The 26,353-nt window shown below is 43.4% G+C and overlaps 1 protein-coding gene across 5 annotated transcripts in view; it reads left to right on the top strand.

The window, feature by feature from the left end:
- Window positions 1–23,867, top strand: part of LOC102060828 (A-type potassium channel modulatory protein KCNIP1) — a 169,310-nt gene extending 145,443 nt beyond the window's left edge. For all 5 annotated transcript variants that reach the window (XM_005493124.4, XM_005493122.4, XM_074552255.1 and 2 more), the window contains 7 exons: window positions 5,966–6,090; window positions 12,193–12,262; window positions 13,700–13,770; window positions 15,376–15,483; window positions 16,419–16,523; window positions 17,087–17,149; window positions 19,365–23,867. In XM_005493124.4, coding sequence (XP_005493181.1) covers window positions 5,989–6,090; window positions 12,193–12,262; window positions 13,700–13,770; window positions 15,376–15,483; window positions 16,419–16,523; window positions 17,087–17,149; window positions 19,365–19,412 — 567 coding nt within the window. In that variant the 5' untranslated portion in view covers window positions 5,966–5,988 and the 3' untranslated portion in view covers window positions 19,413–23,867. The remainder of the gene's footprint in view (window positions 1–5,965; window positions 6,091–12,192; window positions 12,263–13,699; window positions 13,771–15,375; window positions 15,484–16,418; window positions 16,524–17,086; window positions 17,150–19,364) is intronic.
- Window positions 23,868–26,353: the final 2,486 nt, after the last annotated feature.

Raw genomic sequence — 26,353 nt, 5'->3', positions numbered from 1 at the left:
CTTACAAGGAGTTTATGTGGTTTAATTTGTGTTTGTGCCAAACTGAGTACCTGTTCACCTTCTCTGTGCCAAACCCTGTATCTGTTCACCTCTTTCTGAATGCTTTTATATGTTCTCTTGTCAAGTCTGCAGCCACTGCCAAGTGTGTGCAACCCTGCCTGCTCAAAAAAGATGCCTCTAAGGGGGGGAAAACCCCTTAGGTTTTACATTGTAGTTAAAACTTGCATGAATGTAAATACAAAGGTGTATTTTCCCCATGATAACGCAGGGATAAAAGGTACTTGAATTAGGCACTGAACTAATTAATATTTTTGATTGCTTGATTTCACTCTATTATATATGTTCATTGATAATTGTTCTTCCAAAACCTGTTTCCTAACTCAAAGCTAGAGCAAACCAGTCTAAATGGAAATTGGTGCAGTCATAAATCAAGGACTTGAAGTGTCTGATTTGCTTTTTAATGACAAAAAAACCCATCAACAACAATAATTCACAGAGATAATAAGTTCATTTGTAATGCATTTTCTGGGCTCATCAGAGGTTTTTTTTGATAAATTACCTATTCCATAAAAAGAAAAAAAATAGTTTTACTTACCTAATTCATAATTCAGAAGTCTCTTACGACTATTTAATGAAGTGTGCTCTGAAGAGTTTCTGATAGTTCTTCAAAAAAAGCATCATGTTTGATGCATCATGGTTTTTCTTTTCCCTTGCTGCTTTGGAATCATAATCCTGCCTTGGTTCCAGCTCAACCTGCATTTCCCACCTGGGGAAACCAGTTTAAGGCCAGTGGCTCCTGCCTGCATATCCTTTGTGTGCACTGCAAGGACATGTTTCATCTCGTCCTCTGGGAATGGTCACAACAAAACCAGTTCTAATGACAGGTGAACTTCATGCAGTGTCTGCAAAACGTCTGAATCCAAATTTGACATTGTATATTTCATGTTCAAGCCATGGTACCTGATCTTAGCTGTGTGCCAAAAAAACATTTGGGAGATATCTCAAAATTCTGGTGCCTCCTTTTTTGGAGAATAATGTTGGGTTTGCATCCCTGTGTACAGCTGTGAAACTAATTAAAGGAGAGGCGGAGGACAGTATTTGTACCTTGTGAACAGATCATTGTAAGGATTAGGCAAGAAATTTTTTACAATCTATTTTTTACTAATTATATTTTTTATTATTAGCTATTTTTATCTTAGAATTTTATACACTGGTGGGTTTTCAGGTATCTTCTCTCAGCAAGTGGTGGTGTTGCAGGTTCACACAGGCAGAACCAGCCTGCTAAGCTTGGCTGTTTGTGAAATTAATTTGATGTTGCTGGTTTAGCGGTGAAAATCACAGAATATTCTGGCTTGGACGAGACCCACAAGGGCCATCAAATCTAACTCAAAATAGACCTGAAGGAGTCAAAAAGTCTTATCAGAAAAAAGGATTGGATATGGAGACAGCACTCTGTCCAGGTTTATTGCCTGGAGAGAGTCCCTTTTGGAAACTGATCTCTCCAGCCAGGCAGTATACTGTTAATAATTATTTTAAATAATAATAATGGGTGTTCAACTTTAATTGCGTTTACCATTTGATACATCAGTAGGTACCTCTGTTCCATTTTTTCACCGCTGTTTGCCATGAGCAGATTTTCCTTGCCAGTTTTCGGGATCTCAGTGGGGTGTGAGCTCCTGTCCCTGTGCGGGCTGTGCCAGGCAGGGTCGGGGAGGCCCCAGGGCCGGGACAGTGCCCGGGGCCAGCGCGTGGCACAGCCAGGAATGAGCTGCCAGGCAGCAGGGCCGGCATCAGCGGGCTCGGGGTCCCAGGGACGCCCCAAAGCTCTCGCCCAGCCCCTGCCCCAATGAGCGCTTGTACACTCAGGCCTGGAGTTATTTTTCCTCGTGAAATTTCCAAATATTTGCAATTGATCTTCCACAGGGAAGACCTGTTTTCTGCGCGACCTGCCCAAGAGCACTTTCTTTCTGGAGATGAATTTCAAGTATATCGTGGGTAAACTAGAGTTAATTTTTTCTTCAGGTCCTTGCTCCTAAAATATAGCTGCCTTTTTTTTTTTTTTTTAATAAAAGTAAGATGCAGTCTAATAATTCTTGCACATAATTTAATCCCCTTCAGCTATATTTGTAAAATTACCCATTTCATCTAACGCCTGTCAGTTTTACAATTAACACTGGGCACATTACCTGCACTTTATGCCTTGACTGTTTTCCTTAACAAAAAGTGAATTTATTATAAGCAACTTGTTTTCAAAGTCCTCCCATGAACCACGAGACTGGTGTTCTGCATTTTCACCTCGCAGCCTTCAGATGCAGGGGACAGCATCATTTACATCTTTATTAAAGTCATCGTTTAAACTGTTTTAGGCCCTGGGTTGTCCTTGGCCAGCCCAGCACTGTATGAGACGTCACTGTTGCTCATTTGGCAGGGCGTGGGCAGGAAATGCTGCAGGATTGCAGGCGAGGAGGATGCAAGGGGCTGTTTGGGGCTTGTTTGCCCTGAGCGCGTGGCCCAGCGCCCCAGCCCTGGCACGGTCCGGGGTTGAGGGGCAGCTGCGGGCACCAGCAAGGCTGGGCAGGCTCAGGATGGCGGCTGCTCGCTCCCGGAGCCAGGCAGCAGCTGGGGAACAACACACCATTGTTTTGTGGAGCACAAATTGGCCTTGGGTTGGTGGAAGGTGTCCCGGCCTGTGGCCGGGGTTTGGAGCTAGATGATCTCCAAGGTCCCTTCCAATGCAAACCCTTGTCTGAAATGCAGGGCCATGTGCAGGCACTTTGAGTGTGGAACTTCCCAAATTAAAGATAATAGAAGGTAAAATTGGAACAAATATGAAAGGATGAATAAAGCAAGCATCATTAAATAACTTCTAAAGTGTATTCTGTTTAAACACTGATTTTCCTTAAGGAAAATTCACTCTGTGCTCTTGAGCAGGGAGCAGTGAAATGAAAAAAGTCTCTTTCATTAGCAACAATCTAAAATATGCATGTACCTGCAAGTGTGTCAAGATTATTTTTCTTTGTGAAGTGAAGTCACTGTTTGGTTTCCGTTATGAAAGGAAATGTACATATCCTATGGGCTAAGCAAATACAGATGCTATTTTGCACAAAAAATACAAACCTAAGTGATTATTTTAACCTGGGCCTACAGTACAGTAAGATTACCACGGGTGATTCTACCAGATGCAGGCCTCATACCCTGCTATTAAAGCAGCCACAAAAGTATGGGCAGAAATAAATCTGAACTCAAGAAATACTACATCCCACTCTTCGATTTTAAAACACATTGTAAGGAAAACAGCAAGTGAATGCTCTGTACCAGCTAAACAATCCTCAGCCTAGGACAAATCTCACTGCAGCCATCTGGTGTGGAAGGGATTCATCCTGGGATGATTTCAACAAGTGTTGGAAATAAAAACAGAAAAAGAATAAATCACCATTTATCAGTACCTGTAAGCAGAAGAAGCCTTCTGCATTAGTTAATGCTTCCCCCTGATTACTGAACACGGAAAACCCAAAAAAAGGAAAAAAAAAAAAAAGCAGCTTTGCTAAGGTTCAAGCTCTCACTGAGCAGCTGGATGGTGTCCAGCCCCTGAGTGTGTGTCTCCACCAGCAGCACAGGGATGTCCTGCCAGCTTGGAAGGGATAAGGATGCTGTAAGGACCAGGCAGGTACAGGTGTCACTGAGCTGGGGAGGTGACCACACTCGCCCCTCACTGTGTGTGCAGTCGGTCCCAAGGTCTGTTCATGCATCAGTGAATTGAAGAAGAAAATTAACTTTAAAACAGCAGCAAGGTTGTTTCCTAGGCTTGAATCTCTCAGGAGAAAACTGTAAACAAGGCAAAACTGAGGAAGAATGTGGTATTAGATAAAATATCTTAACATCATTCCTATCAGAAATTTAAATTTGCATATGTTTATGTATATACACTTCTGCTTGCACTCACCACCCTCAGTGAACTTCAGTTTAATAAAACTGTAGTTGTAATAAATGCAAGAGCTCATATTTCATAGTGACACCTCTGAAGAGCTGGAGGGACTGAGCCAGGATGATAATGAAAATGCAAATAAAAGGAAATACAATGCTGTGATAAAAATGAGGGCAGAGAAGGAAGTGCCAATCTCCTAGTTTGCCACTGAAGTTCCTGTGGTTAATGCATAGGTGGAAGAAACAGGTTGAAAAGAGCTGACTTGAGAGCAAGCACTGAAAGGAAACAAATAACAGAAAACCCCAAATCTTTGTGGAGGGTGAAAACTATTGAGGTGGATTTTTCTCTCCTTTTTTCAACCACTCATTTCTCATCCCTCATTTTAAAGCATTTCTTCCCCACAATTTTCTCTCTTTACAGCTTCTGCATTCCTTCGTTTTGTGTCATTAATTCTCTTGCAAAGAAAATGGCTTTCCCCCCTTATTTCAGATTACTTTTTCCTGTAGCAGACATCCTTTTACATTTCCTTTCTTCTGACAGGAGTTGTAATTTCCAGACTCTTCATTTTCCCTTTGTGTGGGGAAGGTGTGTACTTCAGGCTTCTTTTGGCCCCTTGCCAGCCCTGAGTCCCTTTTCCTTTATCCTGAACAGCTGATACTCTGCTCCTGTTCCTTGCTCTTACAGCCTCTCACCTCCTGCCCTGCTGTGCAAGGGACCTTCAGAACACGATTCAGGAATACATTTTATCTGTTCAAGCCTACAGATGCTGACTGGGATGTTGCAGATGTGGTGGATTAAGAGGATGGCTGAAGTCACCAATATTTTGAACCAGTTTCTTAATACTGACAAAATGAACCAATGTTAATTAAACATTAGCATTTACTGACATGTGCCCTCCTTAACAATGGTCAATTTAATATGTGTATATGTATGTGTGTGTGTGTATCTCTGCAAAATTAATTAGCTTATGAAATATACCTTTGGACTGGTCTGTTGTGTTCTTTCACTAAGCTAGTCTGCTCTGAATTTATGCCTTTCCTCTATTCAGAGTAACTCTATTTCCTTGCAAATTTCCATTTAAATTGTTGGCTTACCACAGAAATGACTATTTTTTTTTTTTATGCTTGAGCCAAATAACCTAAAATGTTTTTACAAGATATGAATTGTGCAGTTTTTGACAATAAGGGGAGTGTTTGCTTTTATGCCAAGCAACTTTTGGGTGTGGATTGGATTTTCAGGCCTGCTGAAGGCTGGATCTGGTCTTTGAAGTTTAGAGAATCTCAAACTGATAGACACTAAATATCTATGTATTTGGGTATTGCATGCATGGGGGATGGGCTTGGCAGGGGAAAACATGCATCAAAAATGAAGTGAGGTTATGGTAAATCAGGGTGTGATAGTATCTTTCTTCCTTGTAGAATAACACTCTAATAAAATGCATAGAAGTGTTTTTCATTTTTATCTCTTTCTCCAAAAAGTCCTTCTAAATCCTGGCTGAATTAATTCCAGATTCTGCAGCTGTGGACAAAATTTTAATTTCTCCTAGGACTAAAGTGATCTTCAATGTCTCTAGAGCAAGCTTTTTGGTTAGCACACAGAGGAGATTCCCTCGGTGTTTAACTCCAGTGTAAGGTCGTTGTCTGATATCCCTGAGCATGTCGGCTCTCCCTGGTGTATTTGCACAGCTAGAAAGCTGAAGCCAGTACTTCAGAAGTGCCATTCCTCCACGCTGTCTCAATATTTAGTATGAAATGCCTGTGGCTGCTTTTGGAGCAGTGTCTGCTGCCATCCTGCTGCTCTCAGCACCATTTTGGCTTTGTGAATGGGCAGCTAATTGGCAGCCCAGGAAGAAACATGAGCTATTGCCTTACTCCTGTGGCTTTTATTTTGCTTTCAAGAGGTTGAAAACAGTTACACAGATCAGTTCTGTTGGTGGTTTCTTTTTGATCTGTTGCTCTTGAAATCCAGTCTGTCCTATCCATCATGTTAAAAGAGCAAGGGTCACAACCAAAATAAATATTTTCCTGTCTTCTCTTTCAGATAAAATTGAAGATGAATTAGAAATGACGACAGTGTGCCATAGACCCGAGGGACTGGAACAGCTTGAAGCACAAACCAATTTCACTAAAAGAGAACTTCAAGTTCTTTACAGAGGATTTAAAAATGTAAGAACAGTACTGCAATGAACAGAGTCTAATATGTATGTCCTCACCAGCCTCAACTGCTCAGCTTGATTATGTATTATTCCCCTGCTAAGCATTAGTAGTTTTGTATAAGATCTCCCTTACCACAGAAAATGAGCACAATCTGCCTCTCCATCTAATATTTATGACACTGCAATCTGCCTAAAACTGGGTTTGGATGAATATTCAGCACATAATGGTCTCATTAAACTTGTTCCCCAAATGTCAGCAAGCACACTTCAATTTCCTCAGCTGTGCCAGTACTTGAAGATAACCTGAAAATGTTTTTATGGCTACTTATTTAAACCTTGTTTTCATCTCTTCATGTTCAAATATAAGTGGTACTGTTCACTTATGATTACATGCCCAGGATGGACATTTCTTCCCTTCTCTAGCTGCAGAAATCTTGCTCTTTTAGAGCACTTTAGGACTTTAAGGTCCTGCATAGGTAGGCAATAAGGCTGGAGTGGCAGGAGTTAAAGAGAAACCAGAAGTTGGATGTGTGTTAAGGCTGAGGAGAGCAGAGAGAGGCTGCAGACAGCTGGGCAAGCAGGCAGCAGTGCCAGCTGTGTGCCTGGGTGTGCAGAGCAGCTGCGTGCCCAGGCTGTGAGCCCGGTTCCAGCCAGGCTCCCTGGGAGCCCTGAGCCTGCAGCCCCCAGCCTCAGCCTGGCTCTGCTGCTGCCTCTCAGGGCTCCTCACAGTCAGGAGAGATGGATGGGGAATGTGGAGGCTACATGCAGCAGATGCTTTATGCACCTTGAAGAATGAGTACTCATTACATGTTTGCCTGAGGGTCAGGATTTAGTCACCCAGGTGGTTTGTGCCAGCCGATGTTTTAATGATGATTAACAGGTCAGAATCAAACTGGCTCAATAAACACAGAATGGTTTTTATATTCTCTTGCAGGACAGCTCCAGCATTTAGAAACCATTACAGCAAAATGCTGTAGTTTCTCAGTCAAGTCTATTGGGTAAAAACTTGTCTAAAGAAGGCTGGGCCACCTTAAATACAGGCAGTTCTGAGGAACCTGTGGGACTTTGACAAGGGCTTTTATTTTTGACAGATTTTTGAAATTTGATCAAATCACGTTTCCAGACTTTTCCAAGGAGTCTGTTGGTTTCACCCTTTATTTCTCTGCTCACTTAAGTGGGCCAAAGCACAGCTCAGCTTTCTGTATTTTTTTTAGTGTGTGTGGCATATTTCTGCAGGTTTGCTGCGCACAGGAGGTCATTTCATGTGTGAAGTTGCCTAACTGAACACTGGTACCTCTTTATGCTTTTGCCAGCCAGCAGGAAATCACATGGCTTTTGAGACAGAACTTGGCATGTTAACACCTTGATATGACATGACTGCTTACAGAGTGAGGTTAAACCCAGTTTTGCTAAGATCTCTATTGTGCCTTCTGTATCACTGTTGGGTGGGAATCCTGTGTGGGAGAGCTCTGCTCTGTGCTGGGGGGATTTGCAACTGCAGATGCAAACCCATGAGGCAGACCTGGAGCACTCTCAGCACCCATGACATTTGCCCCCAGCCTTTTCTAGTTCTGCCTGCACTTTGCACTACAGAGACATTACGTCCCAGGGCAGTAGTGGCAGACAAGGGCATTTAACTTGTGACCTAAACCTAGGATATCACTGAAGGTCTTGGTATTAATTGCCAGTGGTGGCAAGGTCTTGGTTTATATCTGGATATCAGGACAAAGCAGGCTGGTTTTATCCAGCTGATCTGCGTACAATATACACAAAGTTTCATATGTAAGGTTTAAATTGACATGGAAGTGCAGCTTTAACACTGGTAGCCTGCAAATCCTGGTTTCAATGAGGTGGGTAATTATGCTCAAGAGGCAAACTGGCTCATCTGTTACCGTATTTGCTATTGTACCAAACAGTCTGTTCCTTGGGATGATGTTACAGTGCCATCTGGAGATTCAAAATCCCTGTGGGAATACAGTAATTTTCCTCCCTGGCTTATACTCACTGCTTGTTCTCAGTGGTTATTGCACAGGTCCTGTTCAATCACAAGGCAACACCTGGATAATCACAGAGCAATTTGCAGGAACTTGTGTAGGGGACAGAGGGATGGAGGTCCTGGCTGCAGAGGATTTAGTGCACAGGAGCAGGGATAATGTTCCACCACAGGCAGCTCAGCACAGCCTGGGCTGGCCTCTGGACTAGTGCTTGTCTGACCAGGGTCCTAATTCTCAGTACCTTTAAACCTGTTCTTTCTGTGTCTCTGAATTCTGTTCCCGCCTCCCCCTCCACATTATCTCAGTCTGTACTGAGGATGTCACTGGTCTGGTCTGGTGGTTTTGCCCCACAGTGACAGAGGATGCCAATAAATTCATCTCCAGAGAAGCCAAGCATGCTAACCAGGCGTGCATCATTACTGCCTGGCCAAATGTTCCCTCTCTGCCTTCAGCTTGCTTTTCCAGTCGTGAGAGGGTGCCACCCTCCAGCATCTCTTGGTTGCAGGACCAACAGTTCACATTTACCTAGCAGCTGCCTCTGCCCACAGGATTCTGCATTATGAATGGTGAATGGTCTCCTTTGCACCTCTCTGTTAGCTGTGGTAAGACTGAAGCCAGACTAACATGAGGTGGTTGGTCCCATCTCTTTGCTTGGGATTCTAAAAAAGCAAGGTTACAAGCAAACCCATCAGAGCCTTTGGTGGGTCTTGCCTTGGTACAAGTTAACAAAAGAAAATGTGATACCTTCTGTCTACAAAAGCACCAGAATTGTTTGAGCTAAACAGCAATATTGGCACAGGAACAGAATGGCTGTGAATAGGCATAGGCTGGAATTAGAAGAGAGTTTCTGCCCCCCGGAGGAGTAAAGTTTGGTGGCCAGTCATGGACTTGCAGGGAGGAGAGCAAGGAAGTATTTTTATTATTAAAATTGATAAATTGATGTCTAATGAAGTGACCAACTATACAGAGATTTGAGTTTGGTAATTCAGGATCTTCCACTTAGGCCATGTTTCACGGCTTGCATTCTTTGGAATCGAGTACATGGATTTAAAAGAACTGGAGGTTTTGTGAGTTTTTTTGCTCAGTGTAGGGGTTTGTGCTTTTAGGGGAAATGCTTGTTAGCTGCAAGGGATAATTTCTTAGTACTGAATCAGGAAACAGACAACCCAAATGACTGAGGGGCTGCTGGAGACATCCTTGCCTTGCTTTAGTGTGTGTATTTTAGCAAATCTGTAATGTAGGGTAGTATGAAATGTAATTGTAAAAAAAGGCAGGATTATGGAGGTTAAAGTGAGCAGTACAAGCAAGGGAGAAATGTTCTCACACTTTAATAATCCCCAAAACATCTCCAAAGTGGGAGAACATAGAGCAACAAACTACATGGAATGTGTGAGTGCTTAGAGATGCAAATCTGGATTGTGCCTTTGTCTGTGGTCAGCTAACTTATTAATTTAGCAAAACATGGCCCTGGGTACTCATCCTCATGTTCTGGCCAGCTGAAGTCAGGAGGGTCTGAAAGGCAGGGCGTGCTTTGCTCCCCTGTGGTCCCTGCATCTCTGCTTTGCACAGCTCTGAAAGCAATCAGTGAAGTTTATTTCTGATTCCAGCAGAGGAAAAATGCAACTGCTTTATTTATGTTTGATTTTCCTTTTGGTTTTGTGGGTTGGTATGTTTGGTTTATACATGGATTCAGCTCCTTTGTGGTACAGTGATTTAAAAGAAGAGGGTAAGTTCAGATGCACAGCTTGTGCTGCCAGAGCTTGGTAGTTGGCCCTGGGAAAATGAGGGATTTGTTCTGTGCTTGATGACAATACAAAAAAAATGTTCACTGTTTGGCATTTAAAAAAAATTACTACTTTAAGGAAATGAGAAGGGTTAACCTAAAGCCCTGCTATCAAAGGAAAGCCTTATGAATACTACAGTGAAGGACTGTGTTCTCCTTACTGACAAAGATTTTTTTCTTGAATGAGTGAATCTTTATTAACTTCAGTGGAATTTTAATTGACACTAAGCTCACCTGCTCTGTGTCACAAGTGAGATTTCTTTCGAGTCAGCAGAATTAAATAGTACTGTAGCACTAATGAAGCCTCTGGAGCATTATTTGGCTCTTATAAAGCAAAAATAGTGATCAATTAACTGCAAATAAATTGGTAGTAGCATATGTGTCTGAAAGCAATCCAGTTATAGAGAGCTAAATGGGCTGATCAATGTCAGCACTGTCTCTCCCCAGCACTTCTAGAGCTGTGATGCAAACTTTCATTTGGCTTCCAGATGGAGCATCAGAAGCAATAAGGATCATGTAGAAATTCAGAAAATTAAGCAGGCCAATGGCCCAACTGCCAGGCTAGCCCTTGCCCCTGTGGGAGAGCACAGGCAGCAGCAGCAGCCACGTGCACACCTCTGGCAATAAAGAGAGGGAAGGGACCTCAGGGACTCTGCACTTGTGGGGAACATAGAGGAAAGAATGATCAGTCCCTCAACTGCCAACCATCTTTCAGCAGGTGAAGTTGTGGTTCTTAGAGAATGCAACAGTTGTCTTATCACAAGGAGAGAAGGAAATAAATCTTGGTGTAGCACTGTGCTGGAAGGATGGGCCAATTGTGCCAGGCTTGGTTTTAAAAAGAATGACAGTTTAGGAAGTACTCTGCAGGGGCCCTGTGCAATCTTGTAGTAACAGCAGTTCAGTGACCAAGGAGAACACTGCTACCCAAGAATGGCTGTGGATATGGTTCTGAGCCTGATCAATGTTTAAAAGATATCATAAATAAATATCAGATGATTTATTTAATGTATGTTAGCTTACAAGCTTCAGAAAACATTTATGTTTAGGAAATATTTGGGAGAATCTCTTATGGTAGCTGTTAGCTTCTATTTAGTTATCTTCCTTTGATGATTTTTGCTTTACAGATTAAAAAGTAACCACTTTTCTTGTGATAAGGAAACCAGGCAACAGATGCTTTATGAGGAGCTTTGGAACAGTTTGGGAATAGTCATCTAACTAGAAATCTTGCAGCCTACAAAATCACAAGTGGCACATAGAAAAGTTGTCTGATTGACTGTTTGCTGTCTCTGTCTAAACAGCAGTTCAGGACTATCAGGCAAAGTAGCAGGAGTCAGGTTCCAAGAATGGAAAGCTGGTGGTTCCTTGTGCAAACAGTTATTTATATTTTGTGAAGTTCCTGGCTGAAGCACCTGTGTTAAAGTGAGGCAGGGGTCACAGCCTGACCAGAGAAGGATGCATGGGGTGAGTGTAGTGGCAGGAACAGAGGAACTTTCTTGATCCCAAGTGTGCCTCCCAGCTCAGTATAAGCATCAAGCCTAGCCATACGTGCCAGTTGTGTGAGTTTTATGAGAGATTTGGCCTGCTCAGAGAATCCATCTCCAGCCCCTGTACCAGCAGGGACAGCACTCCTGCTCCCTCCTCCCTCCCTGAGAGCCTGGGGAATTGAATGGCTGAGTGGGATCAGTGCTGCAGCAAGACACAGACCCCAGGGCCTCTATTGATGCATGGCTCAGAGTGTGGGAGCAAGCTGACTTTTCTGTGTCCATAATTCTGTGCTCTGTGAAAAAGGTGGAGTCATGTGGTTATTTTATTGGTTTGCTGTGGTTTAATTTTCAAAATTGGTTGATAGGCAAATTTGAGGAATAATGCCATCAACTGGGAAGTATTCTCTCTAACTGAAAACATCACATGGATAGGTAGCAGTGCCCAAGGCTCTGTAATGTATGTTAGAGCAGCTAATACACCCCCACTGAGCTGGTGGGGGTGTATTTATTATTGAGGCTTGTTTGTAAGGACTTACTAGTGTGCTATGGATTGTTCACCTGGCTACAGTCTGCTGCTGAGGATTAAGAAACAGCAATGAAACTGCTGAAAACACAGTTAGAAATGTTAATAATGGTGAGCCAGCTTTGTGAGATGCTTAGGATGAAACTGCAATCTGAATTACTTTAATATCTCCAGCTGCACAGCCTGTGCATGCAAAACACTGTGAGAACAGGAAGGTGATTTGTTTCATTGCTCTCTTTGGGCTTGTAGAGTTTTGCAAATGAACCTTTACAAACCTGTGTTTTTCTTGATTCTCTCTCTCTCTTTTTTTCCTTTTGTTTTCCAACAGGAATGTCCCAGTGGGGTTGTTAATGAAGAAACATTTAAACAGATCTATGCACAGTTTTTTCCTCATGGAGGTAAGTGGAGTGATTTGTGCCTGTCAGGATTCTTGAAGCCCTAGCATTGCCTAATGCCAGCTGGCTGCAAAACTGCTGCAGATCATCTGTGCAAGAAAGGGGAATCAAGCTGAAGCATTGAGGGATTTTAGACAGAAACACAAACATCAAAGTAATAAAATTTTAGGCCTTTGAAGTTATGTCACATAGAAAAACCCCCATAAAGATTGCCTCTCACTGTCTGCTCTGCATTCCCCAGGTCCAAAATAGAAACTGGGGGTTGATGTTCTGTTCTGTTCTGACTTTCTGTTGGCAGAAAGGGGAATTGCTTCCCCTCTGTGTGGCTCTGCTTCCCTGCTGTTGAACTGCTGGGCATGTAGTGTCTAGCACAGGAGGGTCTCAGACTTCTTTTTGGCCTGAAAATTATTCAAACCTCCTCAAAATTCTTAAAGCAGTTTTTAGTAGATAAGTAAACTCCTGGATACCTGAAATGATCATTTTTGGTGTTTAAGTGACTAAGACAGGACCATGTCATGAATGGGCATATTAAGGTATTGTATGAAATCTCTCAAATAATACATGTTCTTGCCTTTTAAAAACATCAAGAATGTATATATTCTAATAGGATATGTTTTGTGGGGATGCTGTTGACAAATTGAAAGAAATTAGTCATTTAAAGTGGCTTTTAGCCAAGATTAAGTATTTGAGGCTTTCCAAAATATCCCACTCTGTAGTAGCTGCAGAACACAGTCTTTGAGGAACAAAAACCTTTCTGCTAGGGTGTATGTGTGCATGTACATTTACTTAAAGAAGGTCATTAACAAGTGTTTTTTCAACTAAATGTCAAAATAAAACACATTATGCTTATGTTTTACAACCCATGGCACCTCAAAGAGGTACATCTGTAAAAGGTTTGCATTAAATTTCATTATGAACTTGATGATTTCCTGTCATGATTTTCTAAACCCAGCAGTTTAAGATTCAAAAGGACAAAAATATACCTCTAAGTGAGATTGCTCCCCAGCAGCCATGGGTCAAACTCAAGTAACTGGAGCAGGACCCTTCTGAAGCTGGGCATTTCCTGGGGGCGTCTCTGCTGTGTCTCCCACAAAACAAAAAGGTAGAGAAAGGATGTTGCAGATTGCAGTCACTGTTCAGTGTTTTTGCTGTGTTTCCCACCATTTGAACCAGACACACTCATGGTTGGTGGGAATTTCCTGCTTGTTCTTTCAGGTAATGCTCCAAAATCCAAATAGTTTCTACTGTAATAAAAGCTTTTGCATTTCAAGTCTGTTTTCAGGGAGGGTGCCAGGATTTTGCAAGTCCATGGTAACATTTACTAGTTCATAGAATACCTGGCAATGTGTCAGGGTTGAGTTGCATACAGAAGGAAAACAAATTCCTGACTTGTTTAGAACCATCAGTGTGTGATGAGTGCCTGTCCTTTGTGCCTTTCAGATGCCAGCATGTATGCACATTACCTCTTCAATGCCTTCGACACTGCACAGAACGGCTCTGTGAAGTTTGAGGTGATTCTTTGCATTTCCATCCATGCCACTTTCTCAATTTTGGGGTTTTAACCTTTTCTGTCCAGTCTTCATTGCAAAGTAGTAGGACATGTTGGATTAAAGGTTAGAGGTTTCAGTCTAAAGCCAGTCAGTGTTTTCAAATCTGGTTCACTTTAGTTTATGCAGATGCAGTTCCATGTCAGTAAAGAAATATCTGGATTGTGCTAGTTGGGATCAGAGGGAGAAAGTGCAAAGGAGAGGAGTGGCTGAGGACAGTCCCATGTGAAATGAGATGAGGGACACAGAAAACTTGCATCTTATACTTCTGCTTTGCATGATGTGTTGAACAAGCATCTCAGGTACTTGGAAACTAAATGCACACTTTAACTAAAAGGCCTGTTGCAGTGGCTACAAACAACCTGTCTTCATGCTCAGCCCATAGCTGTAGGAGTGCAGCAAAGGGATGTATTAAATCATAGACTTCTGGAGGATAAACTTCATAGTTTTGAAGACTATAAAACTCCTATAAAACTACAAATCATAGGCAGTTTTACCTTTGCTGTCAAATGTCCAAAACCTCTATTGATTTCCAGGTAAGGCTGGGAAATGTATCCGTTCACTGAATGCACAATGGGGATGTTTCCATGTGTCTCTGTGTGTCTCTGTGGCAAGGGCTGCAGTGGGAGGTTTGCATGGGGCAGCTCCTCAGTAGTTGAAGGTGTTCAGAAACTTAAACAATCTGAGAACGGGAAAATGCTGTTAAATAACAAACAAACAAAAAAACCTCCAAACGTGGAAAGTGCTGACCTTTCATTCCTGGCAGATCTGTCTCTAAATGGTTGTCAAACATGAGAATTTTGTCCCCTTTTTTATCAACAAATTCAAATTCCTCAGAGGCTTGGCAAAAAGGACCAGAGGTTTCTAAGCAGTGCTGCACTGCCCCATACAGAGCTCATGGAGGTGACTAAAGCTATTAATGAGTTATCAGGAGCTGTGTAACTCTGTTAGCCTCAAGCTCTGCCTGTGCTAAAAATCCCCTGTGGCTATGCTACTCTCAGTGCCTGAGCCACCATGCAGTATAATTAATAAATCACACTTATCAGAAGCAGTATCTTTACTGTAAGCAAAGAAAACCAATTAAAATAATGTGTCCCACACTGAGTAATTAGTGGTGGGAATCACATCTGGTCAAGCCTGGCAGATTTTGCTGGAGAGCAAAATCTAGGGCTCCCTGTGTTAGAGGATTTTCTCTCTCAGATGGGATTTTCTCCCTTCTTTGCCAGCACCTCAGTCAGGAGATAAGAAAGCATCAGCTTCCACTTCCACAGGCACAGTCCAGCTGTGTTTAATCAGGTGGTGGCAATCTGAGTGACAGGTCCCTGCAGCAGGGAGGAGAAAGGCCACTGGAGCATCTGGCAGTGCTCCTAAAGACGAGACATCTCTGTGAAAGCTTCAGCCATTGAGTTCAGTCAGAGAGGACACATTTCTGGAAAAGGGAGCCAGAAGAGTTTGATAAGCATATGCTCCATCCTAAAAAGATAAATCTTTTGACTGGCATTGTATGAAGAGGGTGACTTAGAAAATGATGTTATGAGAATTCTCACTTCTCTCACTGCTCCAAACCAGGATTTTGTGATGGCACTGTCCATTCTGCTACGGGGAACTGTTCATGAAAAGCTGAGATGGACATTTAATCTGTATGACATAAATAAGGATGGCTATATAAACAAGGAGGTAAGGCTGTTCCTGACAAATATGGTTGATTTTGGGAGAGTTGATTTGGTTTTGTTGCAAAACACAATTAGTTATACATGCAGCTAATTAAACACAAATCAGAGTGGACTCATGCATTTGTCTGTGTGGAAGCAAAATGCATAGTGGTCTTATTGAATGATTTTTCTAGACATATTTTCCTGTATTGTGGTACCTTTAATGAATTGTGTTATCCAGGAGCAAAATGTTGGTTACACCTATAAGCCACATAAGCATTGTGAAGGGGAGGGTGATGGTGGCAGAACTTTGTGACTGAGGCTCAAGGGCTTGATTTCTGCACAAGGAGATACTGTGGAGGTCATCCGAAGCAGCACCACTACCAAATCCTGCATTGTCATCTGGTTTATTCTTCTTAGCTGGTATTTCTTGTTCCTGTTATGGGAAGCCTTAGTTTTGAGCATGGTGACCTTGAATATGTGTCAAATACAAATTGGTCCACTCAAACCCATTGTGCCTCCTTGGAGGGTTTGCAGTTACTGCCACCAGTGATGGAGCTGAGGGGCAATTTGTGCAAGCTATGGGGAGGGACCAGATTACCAGTTCCAGTGTGAGGGTCCCTGGCCCTGGAGGATGCCCTTGGGACAGGGCTGGTGCCACAGTTGGTGCCACAGTTGGCTGCCCTTGCTGCCAGCACCTGCTGTGTCAGAGCCAGGCCAGGGGAGGGGAAGGGAGGGAGCACTGGGAGCATTTGGCACTGTGGGGGCAGAAGGAAGCAATTCTTTCTGTAGGATGTTTGTGTGTCTGGTCCATCTGTCTCCATGCACATGCACAGGCATTCCAGGTGCTGGTTTGTCATAGGAGAAGGAGGGTGAAGAATAGGGCAGTGCAAGACAGAAATGGGCCCTCATTTCTCTTAATTTCCTTTTTGTGTTTGTGCTGGCATGCTGCCATGGCAGGAAATGATGGATATCGTAAAGGCGATTTATGATATGATGGGAAAATACACGTATCCAGTGCTCAAGGAAGATGCACCAAGGCAGCATGTAGAAGTGTTTTTCCAGGTACCTGGGTTTTTACTTATTTTTCCTAACACTCAGACTAGGCATTGATAGACTTTCCTGTAAAGCTGAGTCTTATACCTCGTCATATATTTCAAAATAAACCCTAGCAGCCACTCAGCCTAGCACTGCAATGCCTGCTGATTTCCTGGCTCCAAAGGTATCTCCCATGTCTCTTAGCCTGATCCTTTGCCTTGGGATGTGCCACGTCCAGTAAGTCTGAAGCCTCTCATGTGTTGCAGGCCTGCTGTGCTGCTTCTCTGAGTTGCCCTTAGGACTGACAGGAATGTGGGTGTGGGTCGGTCAGGCAGTGAATAAATAAACAATGGAATAACGACAGAGGTTCTGGTGTGTGTCAAGAAAGCAGTTAGAGATGACCTCAAAAGTGCTCCAAATCCCAGAGTAAAGTCCTTAGCAGTTGGACAATCCAGCACTGGCCACTGGCCACTTAGTCTGTGGGCTAAGCTTAAGTGCCCAGCTTTATTCAGGTTGCATCAACTAAGATACTGTACTGTAACGATAGTGTTACCAATGTAAACTAATTTTGACATAATTTTATTTTACAGAAAATGGATAAAAACAAAGATGGAGTTGTAACTCTAGATGAGTTTATTGAATCATGTCAGGAGGTAAGAACTAAGTTATAACTGCAAGCAAAGCTCTATCTCATGTCACATCATTTGCTTTCCTTTGGATAAACTCTATTTGAAACAAGATGCTGCTCAGGATCCTGGGTTTTCTTTGCTCTGTGGAAAAAAAACCAACCCAAACCAAAACAGCTTCAAGACTGAGGTTGTGATGCCCTGTGAAGCCTGTGACTCAATAGCAAGGTAGGGTGAGGCAGAATATGGGAGATGATGTCTTCGTGTGCAGTGCTTTTATTTTCCTGAGTGGACTGCAGTCCCTGATTCTACAGACAAGCAGACAACTGTAGAGAAAGATCTTAACTGTCTTAGGTTGTTTTGGGGTTTTGTTGGTTTGTTTTTGAGGTTTTTTCCTTCACTTTGAGAGTCTGCTGCTGTCCCTGTGTGCTGCCCCAGATGTCATTATCAGGTACCACATGGCTGGAACTGCCCAGAGTCAATGGTGTCTCAAATTCTTGCAATTACAGCATTGAGTTATAAAACAAGTTGATGTTTTCATGGTCAAACATTAAAAGCAAATGCTGTCATTTTAGCAATTATTTTCATTTTTCCTCTGTTTTGAAAGTAAGCCCCCTCTTACAAATTCCATGTATGAGGTTGGCTGTGTTAAGATTCGTTGGTACTTTTAGCACTGGCACAAAGAAGCATCTGCGTTAACGTGCAATTGGCCTAATGTCTGTTCTCTTAGACCTGGACTGTGTGAATATTCCCTCTGAGATATCTCTAATATTTGACCACTACAATAATAGTGTAAAAGGTAACCTCTGCCTTTTGCAATGTTTATTTTGGTGCACCAAATTGCATATTGACCCTTCTGTGCATTTTATGTTGCCTGGAAAATTCCTTCAAGTTCTGCAGCCAGACAGCTCTCCTGTCCCTGAGCAAGGGGAAGGTGCTCACTGTGGAGGGCTGGGCTGGCTTCTGCTGCTCTGGTGTCAAACCTGGCTCTGGCCGCATCCAAGTCTTAGTCACGGACTTCAGGCAGCCAAATCCTGGTTTAGCAGATGCATAATAGAAAGCTAAGGTTTTTCAGTTACTTTTTTCTTGGTCCCTCCTGATTGTTTGGCTTTTTTTTTTTCTGCACCATCTTTATTTAATCATTTGTGTTGTGTATTATTCTGCACATTCGTAACTTGCCTGTAGGTGTGTATGATCAGGTGGTCTCACTATTGAAGCAGCTTTACTTTACCTGTAACTGTCAGAGTTTTAATTCTCTGTCCCTGTTTGGGTTTGGCTCCTTCTGCCATCCTGGCACTGGAGCTGGGCAGGCTGATGCACTGTCAGCTGCTGTTTCCGGGCAGGCAGGAGCAAGCCCTGTCACACCAAGATTTATTCTTGTTATCTTTATGAAAAACAAAGCAAAGTGCACAGCAGTGCTCACCTGTGCCTTTGCAGCAGCTCTGGCTTGAGGACAGTGGAGGCCTGGCACGACCCTGGAGAGGATGATTGGCTTCCAGCTGCTGCTGAGTGAGCAGTGACAGGGATGATGCAGCCTCACAAAACAACTGAGGAGTGCAGTGCAATAGATCTCTTAAGCTGCTCAGTGTGGAAAATTGTTTTCATGTTACAGGCAAACAGCTGTTCTGAACTGAATTCCTGAGGGGAAAAAAACCATGATTATGTTTTTGAATACTAATCTGGTTCTTATCTCGAAGTAAAATTCCAATACTTCAGGAGAAACAATCCAGGATTTCCCTTGTGTCTGTCTGTAACTTTCTCATTTGGCTCTAGGAACTTTGGAGAGGCTGAGGTTGCACAGATTGCATGTGTTTTGGGTTTAAACTGCAATTTCTGGCAGGAAGTGCTCCCTCAAGGCAGTTTGCTTGTTGGTTCAAAACCTGCCATTCCATTTGGACTTGTGGAGCACATTAGCCAAGAGCACATTTGCACACCCAGGGTCAGGGAGGGGTTCTGAGGGTGGAGCACAGGCACCCTGGCAGTGCCCTGCCCAGCACAGCTGTGCTGGACATCAGGCTCAGGAGAAGCCCCTGTGCTTGGTGTGCCTCACACCAGCCCAGGGCCAAAGCACAAGAGGTGCTGTGCTGAACCAGGCCTGGGCACTGAGCCCCAGAAGGGGAAAGAATTCCCAGAGCAAGGCTGCTGCCTGCTGGAGCAGCTGCAGAGCTCCCTGTGCCAGGCAGGGCTATGAATTGTGCTTGTCCATGCTGGTTTCATGGCAGTATCTTCTCCTTGCTTTCAGGACGACAATATCATGCGATCCTTACAGCTCTTTGAGAACGTCATGTAACCAGAAGAGCACTGGAGGAGTCTGAGACTTCTGTGTAACAAAGATCTTCTTTCTGGGGGAAAGATTTTCCAATTGAGCCATGTGCAGTGTGTGAGGATTTTGTACGATATGTCCAACCAAATGGCAACTGAATGCAGCCAATGCCACCGCTTCTCCCTGGAAGATACTGGTGGACTTTTCTTTCATTCTGGAAGCATGTGAATATTTTAATAAATCCCGACAAGAGAGAACTGCTGCTCGAAGTTCAATGAGTAATACAGAGCATTGTTTGCTAGGCACAAATCCTGCTTTTACTCTAGCAAGCTTAATTCCCTATAATAGCACATGTTGATAGCTATTCAGCCATCAATTGCAAGTAACAGCTCAGTCCATACCTCTGTTTGGCATAATGTTCTGTGGATGCCTTTGCTGTTAATCTGCTTTGACAAAACCCCAGTCTGCCAGGGCAGTCTGTGAAAAAATGAACAGTCAATGTACCTGGGACATTAAACAGACAGCCCATGTAGCCAGTATCCCCATTCCTGCAGAGATCCTGCTTGTCCTCTCACATGCACTGGTGCCACTGTGCTGAGTTTAGTGGAGTTCTTCCTGAACATATTAATCAGGGGATCTTCATGCCAGGGTGAGTCGGAAAGGAGCAGAACATGTTGCACATATTAATATAAAAGTACAGAACAAATCCTGTTCAGGAGTGGTAGGTTTCCAAGAGACCAGGCAGGTGTGTAAGGGCTGGTGCAGAAAGATGAACACGTGCTCTGGTCCCAGCTGCCTGCTGAGCCCCAGGGACACCGGGTGATGCTCCACAGAGCATCTCAGCAGCAGCACGGCCGTGTGCTCTGGTCCTTCTGCTGTGGTTTGGCACGCACTCCCTAGGTTCATCACTGGATGTTACAGTCAGGTCTTACCCCCCCTTATGGATTTCTTTAAGCTTTCTTGTTTGACTCAGTGAAGAACTAAGATGCAGCTGTGTTCCAGCATACAGACCTTGGTACCCACAAAGTGCCCAGCACATTTGATTCCTGAATTGGTATTAGCCTCAGAATCAGCTCCCAGGGCCCATATTTTTTTCCTACAAGGCAGTAGTATGCCTTGTATAAGCCCCATTTCTTTGCTAATGCCAAGTAGAGTATTGGTGTAGGGGTTTGGTTTTTTAATTAATAAAACAAAAAAGTTCATGTAGTGAATTTACACCAAGATTGGATGATTGGTCAGCTGGGGAACATCAGAGTCTTCTGTGAAGAAGCCTTTTAGGAAAGCTGACCCACCAGAGTGCCCTTGTCATCTCCAGGCAGACAGTGGCTGAGAAGCAAAGGGAAGAAGGGAACAGCCAACTCTTCCAGCTGCTCAAACCCTGCAGATGCAACAGTCCCTGCAGTAGTGCTGCATCATTCCCATCCAGTAAGCAGCTATTTTTATTGTATCACACACTGTATTACAGACAAACTGTTAGCACTGAAGATATATTTTAAAAATTATGTAAGTGGAACATTTTTATAATACAGAATATACAGAATGCCTCAGTTCTGTAGCCCTAATTTTATAAAAATTTCATCTATTGAATCATTCCTGATTACAGAAGTAGATCTGATCAGTCCTAGTATAATGATAATGCCAATTCCCCAAGATGGGGCATCTTCCCCTTTTACTGTGCCCCCCATACACTTCTGTATAGTCCTAACTTTATTTCTCTAAGTTGTTCCCTTGCCATCAAAAGTGGTGTTCAAGTAAAGTTGCATGTCTGCAGGAATGACACCTTAGTCCATCTTGTTTCATACAAATACTGCCTTTCATACCAGTACCATTAATGAATTCCTCCCAGCAGTGATGCAGCAGCTCTGGTGAGGGGCTGGGATTTGCAGGAGTGATGCCCTGCTGTGGGAGTACCTTTCCTCCAGTCGTTGGGTCATGTAGGCTTTATTTAACAGGTACTTTGTAAAGACATCTGTTGTAGCTGAAATAATACACAGTTTACACCATTCCTTCTTGATTCTTCTTGCAATCACTTCAGGAAATGACAGAATTTAATATAATTACAGGTTTTCCCTCCCACCAAAACTGCTGAATCTGTTATTCTGAGTTCACTTCAGCAGAGGGAGAAGTGGTCAGACCAGTGGAAATTAAGGATTTTAATCTGGCTAGCACCGTGCCTTTTTCCTCTAATAGTCTTGCTTCAAGGGTGCTTATGAGATGGCACATACAGACAGAAGTGTTTGGAATGTGCCCTTTTCAAAAGAAAATGTTATTAGTTGCATGATGCCATAGTCCCTGAAGCTAAATTAATTTCTGGAGTTACTGTGATGAATTTGGCCTCATCTGTGTGTCCTGGCCTGCTGGCAGCAGTTGTGTGGGGGCTGCCTTTGTCACCAGGACTGTCACTGTTTTCTCTGGAGTGTGGCTCCAGCTCAGAGCAAACAGACTGCTGTCACTGTCAGTGTGTGCTGGCCTGCACTGCTGATCAGGGTGCCAGTACTGACCCTGCACTTCTGCCGTCTCCTTGCTGCTCCACTGTGCCTGCTTTTCACTGCCAGCAACGAGGGGCCATCAGGTAGAGAGAAACACGCTGACAGCCACACTGAGTCTGCCCTTGGAGGATAAGGAGCTCTGATTTGGAACCCACTGGAGTCAGTGCCCTCCCACACAGCCCTGATGTTCCGCCCTGGGCTGAGCTCTGTGCTGCACCTGAAGCCCACAGTAGCTGAGACAGGAGGACTTGCAAAGTGCCACCCACAGCTGCATTTTCTCAAAACTCAGATTGCAGAACCTATCTGTGGCAGAGTCCTTGCCATTGCAAACGCAGTTATTTCCCTGTGTTTGTCCCTGATCCCAGTGTTACAGCCAGAGGCTGAGATGCACCAGTGCATAGAAGGCCTCTGGGCTTTCCATCAGCAGCATCTGTCCATGGCAGGTGTGCTCCAGTTGGCAGGTGAGACATCAGTGACTGTGAGAGAGCTGCTCTCTGCATGGAAACGGCTTTGGGTTTGTTTTTCATGTTTTCTGTGAATGTTACTCTACTGTAAACTTGCCAAGCCTCTGCTCTCATAAACAAGGCTTGCAATATTTATGACAAACACTACTACAGATTTCTAAATAAAACACACTATGCTACTCCAGTCTCCCACCCTCATCCATCCTCCTGCCAGTAGACAGAAGGCAGTCAGATTCTCTGTCAGTGCTATTAACTGTGCACGTTCCCTGCAAGTTATGAACGTTTAAATAATGTCTGAATCAGGACTCTTGACTGTTTCACTAGTTACAAACATTAGTCTGCATCTTCATGCCAGCATTTTATAAAGAAAGCCTTTCTAACATGCATTTTAGGTAACAATCTGTTGACAAATAGGAATGTGATAAATGATAATGCAAAAAAAAGAAAAAAAAGGAAAAAAAAAGTACCATGCCTGTTCTGTGGCTGTTTGTTTTTCTATCCCTCTGAATGCAATGCAATATTGTGAGTAACCATGAGCCAAGCTAAAGGCTTGAGACGCAAATACCCTGAGGTTCAGGCACCATGGGCAGAGCCATTTCCTGACTGCAATATGTGTTGAGAACAAACACCCTTGTATCCCTGGGTCACCTCTGATGAGATAGTAGCAGCAGTGCGTCAAACTTTTCTTCTTCTTTATGGAAGTGCCATGAAAGACCTAAGGAAATGTGCAAATAATGTAAATCATGATATCTAAAGCCATGTTAATGGATCAGCCATGTATAGCTTCACTGTTACAAATGCTATTCTCCAATGGCAATTTGTATTCAATTTTGTTGAATGGTTTTAAAAATGTTGGTTTTAATAATAAAAATAAATACCTGTAGGAGGGTGTCCTTTCCTAGACCCAGTATGTATTTTTTCTCAGGGGACACTGTTAGGTTAAAAATTTGCAATGAAGCTTTTAAAACTGGGACTCAAACACGTATCTGTGTGGGTGGGGGCTGTAAAACTGAACTGTGCCATGAGCTAACACTTACATGCCACTGATTTATTTGCATCACTAATACAGGGATGCTCTTACATCTGATGTGGTGGCATATGCTGAACTGATAGTTTGGCCCTTGTGTAAAGTTCAGAAATGTTCTTCTACCTGCTCCATCGATAGTAATTTAGGGTAGTGAAAACTGCAAACTTACAGGCGTGGCTTTTCTCTTCTGCAGTTCTGCTTAAGTATAAGCAGGAAAAAGACAATCATGTTGGAAAAGAAAATACAAACACTATTTTATGTTATAAATAAGAAAATAACCCAAAACGTCAGTGTCCCTTCAGTTTTGGCTTATTGTAAGCATCCATTCTGACACATTGAGGAATGCAGAAGTGATTTTGCCAGACTACATATATATGTGTGTACATATATATATATTTGCTAAACTCCATTTTGTAGGGTATTATCTGTCTACCAGTACATCCCAGGTAAAAGAACATTCATCCATGCAGAAATATGGAAATAAAGGTGTCTGTGTGAAACATGGTTTGGTGTCACTGCAGTGCCTGCCCAGCCCTCACTCCCGCAGGCACCTCCTGCTCCCAGAGACAGCAGGGCCCTCTGGACAATGCCAGACGGGAATTCTTGCTCCCTCTGCAAGAAGAAGGTGTGCTAACTGCCTGTCCAGCGCCTCTCTCTCCCTGGGATGTGTCCCAGCTGCTGCCGGGCAAGGCAGGCTGGGGCTCCAAGCACGTGCATAGGCTTTTTGTTCGCTTTTTGGCTGAGGTTTGTTCCAGTGGCTGGGGAAGCCTGACTTGGTGCTGTGAGATGCTGGGCAGCTCTGGTTTTATGCTGAGCCCATTCTATTGCAGTCTGAGCATCTCGTCCTGCTGCTTCAGGGTCCAGGGCATTGCCCCTGATGGATGGAGGGGTGGTGGGGAGGGAGCAGCTGTGCACTGGCCCAGGGGCTGTCCCTCACTCTGGAGCACACTGGGGGGAGCCTCAGGTGTGCCCCACAACTCAGCATGTGCAAGATTACTTTTGAATCCAATAATAGCCCTTTTTTTTTTACTGAGACATTAAATCTGTAACCTTTGCTTAACCATGCAGGTCCAGCAAACTGGAAAGGGAGGAGTTTGCTGGGATAACATTGGCACATCAAGTCCTTTCATCACATCAGATCTGCACTGTGTGGGATCGGGCATGGGAGCTGCAGGAGCAGAAATTCTGTGTGATGGAGAGCTGGTGATGGACCCACCCCTGCTGCTTGGCCAGGACAGACTGGTTCTCTATGAACAGGACCCCTGTCCCCATCACCCTCCAGGAGGTGGGAAATAAGGAAATTACAATCTCCAGAGCTTCAGTGGATGTGGTTATTTCCAGATTGTTCTGTTAAAATTTCCCTTGTTGTCTTGCCGAGGAAAAGTCTCTCTTTCTCCATCTGTTCTTGTAGAGACTGGAATTGCTGTAGGGCTCTGGCTGGAAGCCCCCATGGCAGGAAGGTGCCTCCTGAGCACAGGGTGAGTTGTCACATTGCCTGGGACGTTCTCCTGGGCACTCACCTGCTGTCCTGTCCATGAGCACAGCAGCCTGTGAGGAGCTTGTGGGGTGTGGTGTCCTTGTTCAGGACAAGGCCTTCTGCAAGGGGTGGACAGGGCTCCTGGTGCTGGGGAGAGGGAGATGTTTCCTTTAGAACCTGGGACACTTCCAAAGTTTCTTGTTGGGATTTGCACCCACAGCCAGCAGCAGCCGTGAAGTGGAGAAGGGGAACAGCGCCAGAGCAGAGTTCCCCAGGCAGGAATCTGCTCTGCTCTGCTCTGCTCTGGCTGCAGGGATGGGCCTGCACAGCCACTGCCCTCACCCAGATAACAAAGCACGGGAATGACCCTGAAGGCTCCTGGCAGCTGTGAGCTCCCTTCCCTGCAGCAAAGGGTTCATCCCCACACCCAGCCCCCGCTCCCTCTGGCCCGGCTGATGGAGCACACCAGGGAAACACTGCCCCAGCATCTCAGTGTTTGCTCTTTACACTGCAGAGAGCCAAGCAGTGAGTACATTGATGTTGTGAGGGATGCAGGGGAAGGGCCCACTGCTAGTAATGTCCAGTTATCTTGTTGCCAAAATGTCTGTGAAATGTTATTCAGTGCTGATCCAGGATTTTCCAGAAGAATAATAAGTTATTGAAAACTGTTAATTTAAAAAAAAAATCCAAGATTGATTTTACACTCCCAGGGTTAAATTGAATTTGCTGAAATTTTCACAGAAACTGATCCAACCTTTGTGTTCTAATTATCTTATTGATTTACTTATAAAGCAATATAAATTGAAAATATATAACAGCGTAAATATACACAAAGATAAATGTCAGCACAATGTTTTCTGTCTGAACAAATCTTCTAAATTCTAGAGAACTCAGAACACAAAGAATTACCAAAGCCTTGTTTTCTTCATACAGCTTAAGCTGTTACAGAAGAGCATTTGTCACCAGCCAGTTATAAGTAAGAAGAATAATACCCATTGTAGTGGGTGGGCATTGGCAGGAGGGAGGCACACTGTCTGTTCTGTACCTGATAATGAGGAAAACTTTTTGGAAAAACCCATCTATGTGTATTACAAACTGAGTTTCAAAAATGCTTCTAAATTTTTCTCAATTTTTGTTTCAGACTTTTTAGAATTTACCTCACTTTATTTGTCTTATTTTATTTTGCACTAAGCTGTGATATCATAATGCTTAGATCTTGAAGAACATCTGCTACAAACAAGTTACTGAATTGCTTTTGGTTCCTTTGGTATTCAAATGATGGAGCTATGTACAAACAAATGAGATGCTTTGAAAGGCAAGGAAGAGATTTCTATCTCCTAGAAATATAAGAGATTTCTATCAGCAATACTTTGTAGTGATTTAACTAATGAAATAAAATTAACAGAATATTGAAGGTTTTAGTTTCTGTCCTATTCTAGCAATGAATATTTAGTGCATGTCATAAATAAAAAATGGGAATATATGTTGTAGATTTCAGCAGCTTCAAAGTG

This window comes from Zonotrichia albicollis, chromosome 15, assembly GCF_047830755.1.
Source record: "Zonotrichia albicollis isolate bZonAlb1 chromosome 15, bZonAlb1.hap1, whole genome shotgun sequence".
Classification (NCBI taxonomy): domain Eukaryota; kingdom Metazoa; phylum Chordata; class Aves; order Passeriformes; family Passerellidae; genus Zonotrichia; species Zonotrichia albicollis.
This window is presented reverse-complemented; position numbering and strand designations above follow the sequence as displayed.